The 12,672-nt window shown below is 41.9% G+C and overlaps 1 protein-coding gene across 1 annotated transcript in view; it reads right to left on the reverse strand.

Moving 5' to 3' along the window:
- Positions 1-2,136: 2,136 nt before the first annotated feature.
- vcanb (versican b) overlaps positions 2,137-12,672 on the reverse strand; it is a 41,291-nt gene continuing 30,755 nt past the window's right edge. The window contains exons 10-16 of the mRNA XM_015973931.3: positions 12,483-12,596; positions 12,288-12,401; positions 6,366-6,524; positions 6,173-6,255; positions 3,152-3,296; positions 2,697-2,879; positions 2,137-2,611 (exon numbers count right to left, since the gene is read on the reverse strand). Of these exons, the coding sequence (XP_015829417.3) occupies positions 2,376-2,611; positions 2,697-2,879; positions 3,152-3,296; positions 6,173-6,255; positions 6,366-6,524; positions 12,288-12,401; positions 12,483-12,596 (1,034 nt within the window). The 3' untranslated portion in view covers positions 2,137-2,375. The remainder of the gene's footprint in view (positions 2,612-2,696; positions 2,880-3,151; positions 3,297-6,172; positions 6,256-6,365; positions 6,525-12,287; positions 12,402-12,482; positions 12,597-12,672) is intronic.

Here is a 12,672-nt window from a genome sequence, read left to right on the forward strand (position 1 = left end):
AGAGTATAGACGAATAACAAACCTCCATCAATGGACATCAACGTAACTGTGCACCTGCTTTAGGGCCAGTAAGGTCCGTTTCTGTTCCCAAGTGATAAAGGGGGCACGTGTGCAATGGTTATTCTAAAAGTTAAAAAAGGAGACAGAATGTTGGAGAGGAAAAACTATTTTTTAACAAGTCTAATAGTGTGCCAACTCAGGTGTCACATTGGTTAACATGCCATAATTGGGGGAGCCAGAACATTATGAGAAGCGGGGAACTGGAACAAGTTATTAAGATGTTCTGGTAGAAGCTGCTTTTGTTCTGAGTCCAGGGCTGCCATCAGAGCTACACCACTGATCTAAAAGGTCCAAACTCAACAGCTGAGTGTTGAGAAACAGAACCTTTAAGGGAACCACCCCAGGGACAAGCCTTTGAGCCTTCCATCTTCTGTTATTTCACAACTGGGATGACCTCGTCTCCCCCTTTATTGATGGGGACTCATAAAATATGTCCACACCTTCAAATGGCCCAAAAACACCCTCATCAAGAAGCACCAGCTGAAGAACAAGCTGGACAAGATACTCTTGACTTTGGGCTTTGCTCTCAGAGCTGCTGTTTTAAACCTAAATGTTGTCTCTGCTATGAAAATACATTACTGATTCTTTGTGATGACATCATTGAATTAAGTTATTAAAGGTGTACCAACATCAAGATTTCTCTTTTCAAAAGGTTGCTGTTTTGCATTTGCCCACTCTGTGTTTTATTACCTCTTATCAGTCATGTGACCGAAGCTTAAAAGCTCATAAAAGTCCTCTTAAAAGTTTCCTGCAGGAAAGCAAATGTAAACAAAGGAGGGTTAAAAGGAGGGCAGGAGTGGAAGTCAAGACAATAAGCTGAAATAAGATTTCACAGCGAGATTTATGCTCAAGAGATTAAAGGAAGCACACCAACTGTTCATTGAGTCAGATTCACCAAACAGACGTTTGCTTTATTACGAGCTGTTCCACTAAAGGTGCTGTTGTGCAGATCGGTGATCTGTTTACTTTTACAACCTCGAACCAACATATTAGCCTGTTTAGAAGCTACGGCTCAGGACGACGGTGATGGGAGAGCCCATGTGTGGCAGAAGCTGTGGAGGGAGGACGCTGAGAGGGAGCCAACGTATTAACAACACACAGCTTCTCTTTCTACTTCAGTTGTTCCAAAGGGAATCCAAAATATCCCACTTCCTAGTATCCTACCTCAGCTTCAACTCCTGTGTCACATCTTTGGCTAATTTTTACACACACAAATGGTAGAAACTAACTAACTCAACGAATACCACGTGGGACTGAAAGCAAGGATACCAACCATAGGGAAGTGTGTCTTTGTGTCGTTCTAAAAGCGCTAGTCTCGCACGGTTCTTCAGACATGGTTCAGTGGCTAAAGACAAGAAGAGGTCTGAGACAAGAACAAGAACAAAGATCTTCAGATCTGGATTGATTTGAGTCTAAAAAAAACTGAAATGACAACATGAAGGTATCTATGAAGGGTATTACATTCCTGCTCACTGTTGAAAAAGCAGAACCGACACTGATCTCCTGAGCTGAAGCCATAATTGATAACAGCAGGATTGAGATTCTTTCAGCACAGGGCTTCAATCATCCTGGGACAGTTTAACCCTCTCAGGCTCAAAATAAGTTTTGATAAAAGCACGGACAACTAAGTCCTTCAGGGGTACTTCCGAGTTAAAAAATGCTCATGAAATACGTATGTGGAGTAACCAAGTAGGTAGGTTTTAACGTTGCAAATCTGCAACGCCTGCCTCCAGAGGGTTATAGGGCAACTCAATCAGAGCAGATAAGAGCCAGAGACACAGAACAGCCTAAATCAGCAAGTGGAGAGATCATTATAAGCATTTAGAAGGAATTAGGTAACGGTTTGTTAGTCGAATCAGACCCAGATGATAGCCTGTTTCTGCGTCTGGGTAAAGTAACGTCCATTGATTAGCCGTGTTTTTAAATCTTAACCAATGATAAAATGAAGCCTGTTTTATATCGGAACACTGAGCTAATGTGGAAGGTAAAACTGAGCTTTAGTTGAACATCCAGCTCTCATCTGCCCCCTGGTGGAGAAGCATCTGTACTTCTATTCAGAAAAAAGGCTTTTAGAAGTTTTAAAGCAGAAACAAGCAGGTTTATTAGTGACCCAGACATTTAAAAATATGATGCAATCACTTTAAAAAGACCCTAAACATTAACTAGTGATACTAGTTAACTTCCTGGAGTGTTTGGTTAATGATTGTTGAGACATGTAACATCCCTGGTTGAGTCTGTCGATGCCTCTGGACCATCCAGGCCAGCCTGCAAGGACTGGCTCTCATCGCTACTCTGACTTATCATAAAAACTGTCTTCAGTGTCCCGTCTGATCCTGGTTTTGTGTGTGGACCTGTGATTTCCACTTCTTCTGGAAGATTTGCCTCAATTGATTCTCAGCAGGGTTCCAGACACTCTGCAGGTTGCTGTTGCTCAGTTTCTGCTCTGGGTTGTGTTTGTGTTGACTCTCGGTGTGTTGGATGAGCTGCCTGCTTTGTGGCTCCATCGTGTCGCTCAGGCGTCGAAGAACCACAGACTTGTGATAGGTTGCAGCTAGTTGAACAGATCGTAAGAGGAAAAAGAAAAGTGAACATTTGAAAATACTATAATGTCTAGATGCTGTAAGGAGGCCCCTTACGGCGTATGCAGGTGATTCTGGGTGTCTCCCAGTGGCCGTTGGGCTGGCAGTGTATGGTGGGGGTGTGCTTCTGTATGAAGCCCCATTTACAGTGATAGCGCACCAGGCTGCCGATCTCATAGCGAGGCTTCATGGCTCCAAACACATCAGCGTGTTTCACCACCGGGGGTTGGTTACAGGAAACTGATGGGAGGAAACACAACGTCAGACGTCTAACTCTGACAGGACCTTATTCTGATGCATCCGTGTCAAAATGTCTTCTTTTGAGGACATGCAGACATATCATTAGGCTTATTTTCTGCTTTCATGTTTGCAGCTGGTTTTTTGCTCTAATTAATTCTAAGGTGCTTTCGCTCAAACACCAGAGGGTGCTACAGGATGGAGTTAAGACCTACAGAGCTGATACAGTATCAGGCCAACAGCTACTTGTCTTTACATAACAGGTAGAGACATGCCTGTTCCCTTTTTGCAGGTGAAGGTCAGGTGATAGTTGCAGGGGACATCGTTCCACTGTCCTCCTTCATGCCAGATCATCACCACACAGTCCTCTCCAGACTGGAAGAAGCTGTCCGGCTGATTTGGCCTCCAGTGGTCATATTGCTGTGGAAACACATACTTCTGCTTTATTGTGAAATCACCACCAGCTTCATGAGTTCGTTATGTCTACGTTGGATTATTTCTCGTCAGGATGTGCAACAAATCCTGTGAAAGCAGTGGATACAGATTCAAAGATTATTTTTCTAACTTCAAAAGCTCTGAAAGATCAGGCTCAAGCTCATCCTCTTGTTCCAGACGTTCCCAGCAGAGCACCCGACTCTCCGGCTGCAGGTGAACTAGTGGTTCTCAGAGGTTCTAAAAGCAGAACAGGATGTGGATCTTTGAGTCCTCAGGCTCTTCTCTGGTGGAACCAGCTTTTTCATCCATCAGACAGACACCCTGTCTACTTTTAAGACTCGGCTCCAGATTTTCCCTTTTGATAAATCTACTTGCTAAAGTTAGCTTGTGTTATCCTGGCTCATCCCTTTAGTTATGCTGCTCTAGACTACAGACTGCTGGAGGACAGACTGATCACACTGTCTGCTGGCTTTACTCTTCATGTTTGTTTTTCCTGTTTTGGCTGCTAATGATTTCTTTGATTTCTTCCATAGAAATGATAGCATATCTGACCCTTGTGTGTTTGACTCTTTCCTGACCTCTTTGTCTCCAGTTGGTACAGATGGAAGGCCGTCCATTTTGAGCTCGGTTCTGGTTCTGCTGAGGGGTTTTTTCCTGTTAGGAGGGGGGTTTCCTTTCCACTGTTGCTCTCTCTGCTGCACTGCTGAGGATGGTGATTCATTTAGATTAAAGCAGTCTGCCAATCTCTTTAGGGACAGTTTGACTGACATGACTCTAATTTTACTAAAACAGAATTTTAAAGGTTGAATTTTATGCAATTTAATAAAAAGATATATATATATATATATATATATATATATATATATATATATATATATATATATATATATATATATATATATATATATATATATATATATATATATATTTTTTTTTTTTTTTAAATAACACCTACACGGGGTGTTCAGAGTTGTGCAGAATGAAGGTACAGTATTTCATTTAAAAGCCATTTACGGTAATAAAAATGATCAAATATTTATTTTGACAGGCACAACACTGGATTTATGTTTACATCTACCGGCCAATAGGGGGCACTGTTGTGGTAAACAGTTTGCTTGGACACTGTAGAAAATGGCAAACTTGGCAAGTCCAGCAGCTGCCTCTGAACCCAAAACGTGTTTGAACGGTAAATACTGTTATAAAATAAACTTAGTAAAAATTAGTCCTTATCCTGTAGGATTCGTCACTGTGGTGCTGGCGGGTGATTTCAAGTATTGGCAGCGAACCTGGAATCCCGATGGCTGGAAACCTTGTTCTATTGTTGCAACTACAACCTCCACACACTAGATGTCGCTTGGTGTTTGTGTTCCATATTTAACCTTTAATTTACAGCAAATGACTGAGTTAAATCGAGACTTGAATTTAATTAGACTTGTTGCTTTTTGTTAGGTGCTTTGAGAGGAGGCTTGTTGTGAATTAAACAGAACAGACCTGCAGACAAATCCAGACTCTTTCCTGGTTTTTAACAGCACTATTAATAAAATATGCTCAGAACCTCTGACACATACCTGCTTCATTCAGGTACTATAAAGAACAGTTCTCTAGGAGAAACAAATATTGATTTCTAGCTGACACGCATGTCTAATAATTTATATTAAATTAAACATTTCATACTTTTATAAACCAGCACTGCAGACCTTTTTTATCAGTTCCTTTCCTGCATCAGATGTCAGCTTGTCTCTCTGCTCTCATCAGCTGATCCAGATCCCATGCTTCAACAGCTGGGAGTTCTCAGAGGAAACACAACACGTGTGTGATGACTGATTCTACTGCTGTCTCTACATAAAAAAACACCAACATTTGTGCTTGCCTCCATCATCTTTAACTGGAAACAGTGCAGGAGGAAAGAATCAGCCCTGGAGGTGGTACGTTTCAACGTTTGGGGCGGGACTCTGTCTGTCATGGGCACTTATCTTCTGATTGTTAACTTTTGGTTGTACAACAGGAGACATGGATGTCATTTTAGGAAGGGGGGGCATGTCCTCCCCACTTTTTCCAAAGTCAAGTTTTGACCCCTGCACTTTTTACCATCAAAAAACAATATTACGCTGTATTAAATAGACACTGGTTGAGCTCTAGGACCAAGCAGAAAACAACCGTTTGTGTTGAAGCCTGTTTCCCATCAGGACATATTGTAAAAATAGACACCCCCCCCCCCCCCCCCCCCCCCCCCGTCCTCATGTCGGTTGCGTCCCCCCCCACTTCTAAAGTGAGAATTACGTCCATGAGACAGACCTTGGTGAAAAAGCAGATATTTTTGAATATTTTTTTTTTATAAAAGTTCTGGGGGGATAAAGTTTCTGGTCACTTTGGGTGTAACCCACCTATTAGGGTACTTTTAAAGGAATTTGTTATGTTGCATTTTGTTTTGGGGGATTTTTGCATCTTGTTCTGGTGATTTTGTGTTGGTTTGTTGTACCTTTGGACCGCTTCATGTCTCAGCAAGCAAAACAGTCTCCCATTACCTCCCAACTGCTGGGTTTGGTTGACCAACATAGAGAAATGTACACTTTAAACACAGCTGACACGTTTTGTCAGCAGCCAAATCAGTTAAATGTTTCATCCTGTTTGAATATTAAACAACTGAGGGTTGTTATGGTGTGGCTTTTCTGTATAGAACTGGGTCTCTTAACACAAACGAAAAAGATTGATCATCTGTTTATAAGATTGGGTCTGTTAGCCACTGCTGTGATGCTGTTCATAATAGAAAGCAGGAGTTTACCGCCAGTGAAAGATACAGATGGATTAACCTAAACTCATCATGAACGGAGAGCATTCTGCTGCCCCGAGTCTTTGCTCACCATCTGGCTGCCGTCCGTCCACCTAAAGTCCCTCTCGAACACCCTGTCATTCAGACCGATCCACTGGTAGTCGCTGCCCAGACCTGCAGAGAGACACCAGTCAAACTAAAATCTGAGACAGACCGTAATTGGATTAAAAGAGTGATAAAAAAGTGTTAAAACTCCGTTAGATGATCCAAACAGACGGACTTACGGTTAACAAACATCTGCTCCTCATGGGTCAGGATGCTGACCAGGTGGGCTCCGTGGAGACGACACTCCCTCTCAGCAGCGTCCCACGTCCGACGGTGGGTGAAGTATTTGTAGCAATGAGACTGAAACTTGTGCCAGCCGAATCCACACACAGCTGTGTCTAAAGAGGCAAAAAACCAACGTAAGTTCAATCAAGCTGCAAGCATCAACAGAAAGGTCTTACTCTTGTTGCAAGATCCTCTAGCAAAAACCTTTAACCGAAAAACTAAGAAAGTTATGCAGTAACAAACACACTGGACACCACGTAAAACATATTTAAAACTGAATCCATTGATTAACAAATGTTTCAAATCCAATATAAAAATACTGTACAATGAAAACACACAGATCAAATGCTGGACTGAGAATAAGATACCAACAAAACAAACAAAACAAACCAGGACATGGGCATCAAAGCACTGGGAACATTTCTGGTCACAGTTTACAAAACTGTCAGAGGGTCATAAACTGTTCTGAATTTAAAACTAGGATCATGTAAAGTTAAGAAATTAAGGTATGATTTTTTTAAATTTCTGAAATAAACAGTGAGCTCAGAGATTTTCATAATCTGTTGGCAGTCAGATTACATGTTTGAATGACTCACATCTACAACCTCATGACATTTCTGCTGAATCTCTGTAAAACAGGCTGAGTTGGAGCTAAACTTGATCAGCTGTGATTTCCATCTTGAATAGAATGGACTCCAAAAGTTAATCAGTTACACATAAAAGTTCATGCAATGATTGTTTTCTGGAAGTTTCTTTAAAATCTGTTCAGCGGCTCCATGAGAGATCATTTCACTAACAAATAAAAGACAGAGGCAAAAACATTGTCACTGCCAGCTTTTGCATTTTGGAATCAGGTTATGAACAGGCAAATTGAGAAGCACTTGATTAAACATTTTTATACAAATGGGGGTCCAATTCTATAGTCACACATGCTTATGTCCCAGTATCTAATCAGAGATGGTGAAAATCCTGCACCAGTACCAGGCCCGACTAAACCGTACCAGACCAGATCAGACTAAACATTACCAGATCGGACCAGACTAGACCAGGCCAGAATCTTCAACAACTTCTAAAAACCATCACAGTGCTTACAGATCATCTCTGCTTTCACAGACAGGGTTACATTTCTACAACACAAAAAAACAAACAATCCATCAAACAAAACCAAGCTGCATGGTTTTCAGCTGAGTGAAGAATACTAGGGCACCCAGAAAAATACCAACCAACGAGGAAACAGGCAAACTCCAAATAAAGATCTGCAGAGACAGAATTCAAACTGGAGATGTTTTAGCTTGAAGCCACATTTTTGTATCCAAACTCCTATAAGATGTGACCTGGTCAATGAGAATCTGAAATGCTGCTTAGGGTTCCAAAATCACATTTTCTGGACTACAGAGGACAACAGTCCAACATTGTTCAAAGCTCTTTCTCTTTCCAGTTCATCCTTCCAGTTTTCATTCAGCCAGATTAAAATACAGCTATTGCAGAACAAGTAACCGATGACAAAGTGTGTTCTACAGAATTCACTTATCAGCACAGAGCCCCTCAGGGGCAGGAGGCTCCAAAATATGGGACTCATGTTGAAGATCAGCCTTTGTTGCATTGGTTAAACACTTGTCATCAACGTGATGCAAGGCAGATGATGATGCCTTTGTTGGCGAGTGTGTTTGTCAAGTTAGCAAAATATCTAGTGACACCAAAGGGTTCACTGTCTCCATGTCTAGATGAAGAAATGAATGGGAGTGCTGACGTGATTCTCTGATTAGCTTTTTTAGTCTTATCTTTTGAAGTAAGCCCTATCCACAATATTGCAGAGATATTGAGTTACAAGTTGGTGTTTTAGTATCTGAGATGACCACGACCCAAAGACAGAGCTCGTTGGTGGGGCAGAAGCTATGGTTAGACTGTCTGCGTGGAATTAAGACAGCAGTAGAACCCATCAGCACCACAGACTGTAACGCATTCACCACTACGAAAATCAGTCAATGGGGCAGTCCCACCACCACCGAAGAAGTAAAAGATGTTTCTCCATCTGCTCATGTCAAAGAAAAGCCCAAGTCTAAACCATTTAGCCAAGCCAATGGTAGACCTGCTGAGGCAGAGTAACCTTTTTTGCTAATACTGGTATTTATAGGCTGGTCTAATCTTATTTTGCTTGGCCTTTCTGTTTAGGTTTCCATTTCTCTCTCTCTCTCTCTCTCTCTACATCTGTACTTTGTTGCAGATTTGAAGTACTGTGTTAGGTATGAACACAAATGGAAACAGATTGCTTTTAAAGCTTTACCAATACGTTCTGAATTGCCATGGTGATAAATCTCACTGGTCCCTTTAACAGTTTAGAAGGCTGCATGTCTTTAGTGTGGAGCTTTAGGGTTACACTGCAGGCTAAAAATGATGTAACGAGCTCCTGATTCAGTTTTGGACAGAGGATGTGAGAACCTAAATTAGATCTCAGCTTAAGTTGGTGCAGTGAAGTCATTTAGCAGGGCAGTGCAAATGAGTACAGAGCCATTCTGCTGAAACAATAACCTTCAGCAATTATACAGCAGCTTTGATTTGTTTATTCCTCGGCAGACGTTGTTGTTGTGGCCGGAGGGATGCTGAGGAACAAAACCCCCTCATTCAGTCAGATCACTAACACACAGTTGGACTTCATTAACCCATACAAATATCCCATTGTGTGCAGACAGACACTCACATTTAACTTCATATACAATGAATTAAAGTCACATAATCAGCTCTCAGCAAACAATGGCTGTTCTGTATCAGTGGCTTCAGGAAAATGTGATTGCCAAAAAACCCTACAAGAAACGTTCTGTTGTGGCTTTGTGGTATTAGCCTCCACGGGCCTGGATTGTCTTAATGACTCCGCCGTGCCGCCACCTGGAGGGCTAGGTGAGGTCTGGAATCTCTCTGGTCTGGAGGGACATAAGCGCAAGGCTATTCTGATATGTGTCGTGTGGGGTTCAAGGGGTCAGCGTAAAACACTGCTGCATCCATCCAGGACATGCAGTGGGAGGCAGCGTTTAGTCAATGCCACGCAGCTGCAATAACGTTCTGAAAGAACATTAGAGTTTTTTGTCCTCTTATCATTTCCACTGGAAGAAAACAACAAGAGGACATCTGTGTCTCTGCCACTCCATCCTCCAACTCCTGCATGTGTTAGGAAGAAATACTGCAGGGTGAACAGGATGTGTTTTCCATTGAAGTTTCCACATGATGTCACACACACTTGTTATGGACAAGGATGCATTTGGCAGTTTGGGAATCTGAGTCCAGGGAATTCCACAATGAAATCCTTCAATCCATGAATAATTTGATTCTTCAACTTTTGCATTTGTTTAGCATATTCTGAATATTTTGTTCATTTATTTCACGTGATTTTTAGATGGAAAGTTGACTGCTTGTGGATTACCTCCTCCAGGTCAGAGGAAAGGTCATCACTAGTGGAGGAGTTTAGGTAGCTGCAGGGAGGAGCCGCAGAGATGATTAGTGCATTTCACAATTTAATATGTTGCTGAAGGTTCTCAGTCATCCAGGTCATGGTAATTCAAAGCGGTTCAACTGAAATGCAGCTCTGAGTCTTATCCCCAGTTTCAGTCTAGGTCACACCCTCCTGCATCTAATTAATACGACTCCCACACAATAGAGCCTAGCAACTCCCCAGGGTGTAGGGAGGAGGGGTGTTCATAGGTAGTTTCTGCTCATTAAGCAGCAATAGACGACTACAGTTTATAAGCCTGACTCTCAAATTTTTCGTCAGAATTGACAAAGCTCCTCAGATGAGAAGAGAAACGTCTTCAAGAAACCAAAGAAGTCCAGATGCATGCTTTCAAACCCCTTTGGATTCACAGTTTATTGGGATAATTTGGCTATCTGGAAGTAGAGTTATGTTAAAAGTATGTCCTTCTTGCTGTTAACCACTAATGCAGGATGCGGTCATGGGGGCAGCAGCTCTGGGAAGCCCAGACCGTCCTCTCCTCAGCTACCTTCACCTTCATCCTAAGGTATTCCCAAGCCAGTCAAGAGATATAGTCCCTCACTGTTTATTGTTTTGACTATTGGTGTGTTCTTACGGCAGTTCTCCAAGGACGAATAAAAAACACATCTGGTAGATTTTTAAATATGAAAAATGCAAATTGACCTCTGCTGGGAACCTGGATTATGTTGGATTCCCAAATCATGCCAACAGAAAGACTTCTAGGTCTGCATCCAGGTTGCACAGCCTATCGCTCTTTCAGGATCACTTTGTTCCACTGAGATGTCCTCTGGTCCAACCACCCCTCTGATCCTATCAACCCTATTACAAAATGTTATGTCAGCCAGGATACCGTTTACTCAAGACTGAAATTCTGAAATTGTTTTCTAGAAAAAAAAATTGTATTTTGTATCACAAATGTACAGAAAGAACACTTAAATACAATTATAATATGATCTTGGAAGTGACATAAATAGCTTTTTACTAGGAATTTGCATGACAAATCATTAGGAGAGGAAATATTTTTTTCAGTTTGTTTTCTTTTGCAGAATGAAACACCAGCCCATAAATCTGTAAATTGAAATAGCTGGTCGGAATCAAACCGCAAATCTCCAATGGTGCTGCCATTAGTTCAGCATCATTATTGCTGCTAAAAGGTCCTATTATTTGAGATTTTATGCTTATTGTTTCATTTGTGTTTAAAGAGAACGTCTCAGTGCTGAAACTGGCCCATTGTCCTGGAAAATGTTAATCCTCGGAGTCCCTGGGGACCGCTGAACCTGGATCAGGGGCTGAGTAATGACAGAAATATTGGACGAGAGGCTGGAACTAATCTGCAGAGGAGTCGACGCCCAGAGCTGGAGCACATCTACAGTTACTTCAGTTTTATATGATACATATCATATTTGTGTGTGCAAACATTTCCACTACAGAACACCAGATCTCAGAAAGCATTCAGAGGAAAGCTGCTGTTTACCGAGACGTGGTTTAAGCTTCTGTCATCATCACACCCCAACAGGAGAGGATAAAGAAACACGATCAATCAGAATTTAGTCGTGTCTTTTTTGTTGTAAATCAGCTCAAAATGTCAGCAACAGAAGGCATCCAAACCCAGAGCCAAAAACTAAAGTGCGTGCTGGATAAAAAAAATTTAATTAGCTAATAAATTAAATCCTAAAGCATTCATTTGCTCATCAAATGCTTGAAACACGTGACTTCTGTTGGGTAGAAAAGGAAGAAAAGCGTTAATCTTCAAAGTGGTTTTTACACTTTTACAGGAAAACACACATTGTTATTTATTTTCTATTTAACTCTAGAATCAGGGAGACTGTTGTTGCTTGACTGGCGCCTGCATAACATGTATTCTGTCTATCTGTATCCCTTTCTGGTTTTATCGCCCTACCACCTCCACCTGACCACATCCACCCTATCATGGAGGCTGATGGCTGTTCTCCTGAGTGGAGGTTTGTTCCTGTTTAAAGGATGTTGTCACCCCCCACCCCCACCCCCACCACCACCCATCACCTCCCACCCTGTGCACCTTCAGGAGTCAGGAGGAGGCACCGAGTGCAAGTGAAGACTTTGTAAGTCCATGGATCACACTGCATCAAATAGAAGTAGATTTTATTTGGGCTCAATGCAATGTGATTGAAATCGGATGAGTTTTTTGTTTCTCTGTAACACCCATGCTTATTTATAGATTAGGATGAATAAAGAAATATACTGACTTGGACTGCATGTTCAAAAACAAAACAAACGTTTAAGAAGAAAAACTCAAAATATGTAAAAAATAAATAAATAAATAAATAAATAAATAAAATCTAAACAAATAAGGAAATCCTTCGGCTGAAAAGTACATTGATGGTGAGAACGTGCAACCGAAGCTTCTGTTCCTGACCTTGTTCACACAGCTTTCCTGAGTAACTGGGCAGGCAGAGGCAGGTGAAGGAGTTGACCCCGTCCTGACAGGTGGCTCCGTTCAGACATGGGTTGGAGTGACACTCGTCGACATCTGCAGACGCACCACATGCCGTTGTTATTACACGTCATCAGTTTTTCATCAGAGGTCAGTATTCAACTCGGTGCCTTTTACCTGTTTCACACTGAGGCCCGGTGTATCCAGGTGCACAAATGCAGATGCTTTGGGATCCTGTCCTGTAGCAGGAGCCTCCGTTCTGACACACACTGATGGAGCAGGGCAGGAGATCTGCACACACGACAACAACAAGAACATAAACTAGCAGCACTGCAAAGGTCACCTGTTCTCCAGTTCCGCATCAGCT

This window comes from Nothobranchius furzeri, chromosome 6, assembly GCF_043380555.1.
Source record: "Nothobranchius furzeri strain GRZ-AD chromosome 6, NfurGRZ-RIMD1, whole genome shotgun sequence".
NCBI classification, from domain to species: Eukaryota; Metazoa; Chordata; class Actinopteri; order Cyprinodontiformes; family Nothobranchiidae; genus Nothobranchius; species Nothobranchius furzeri.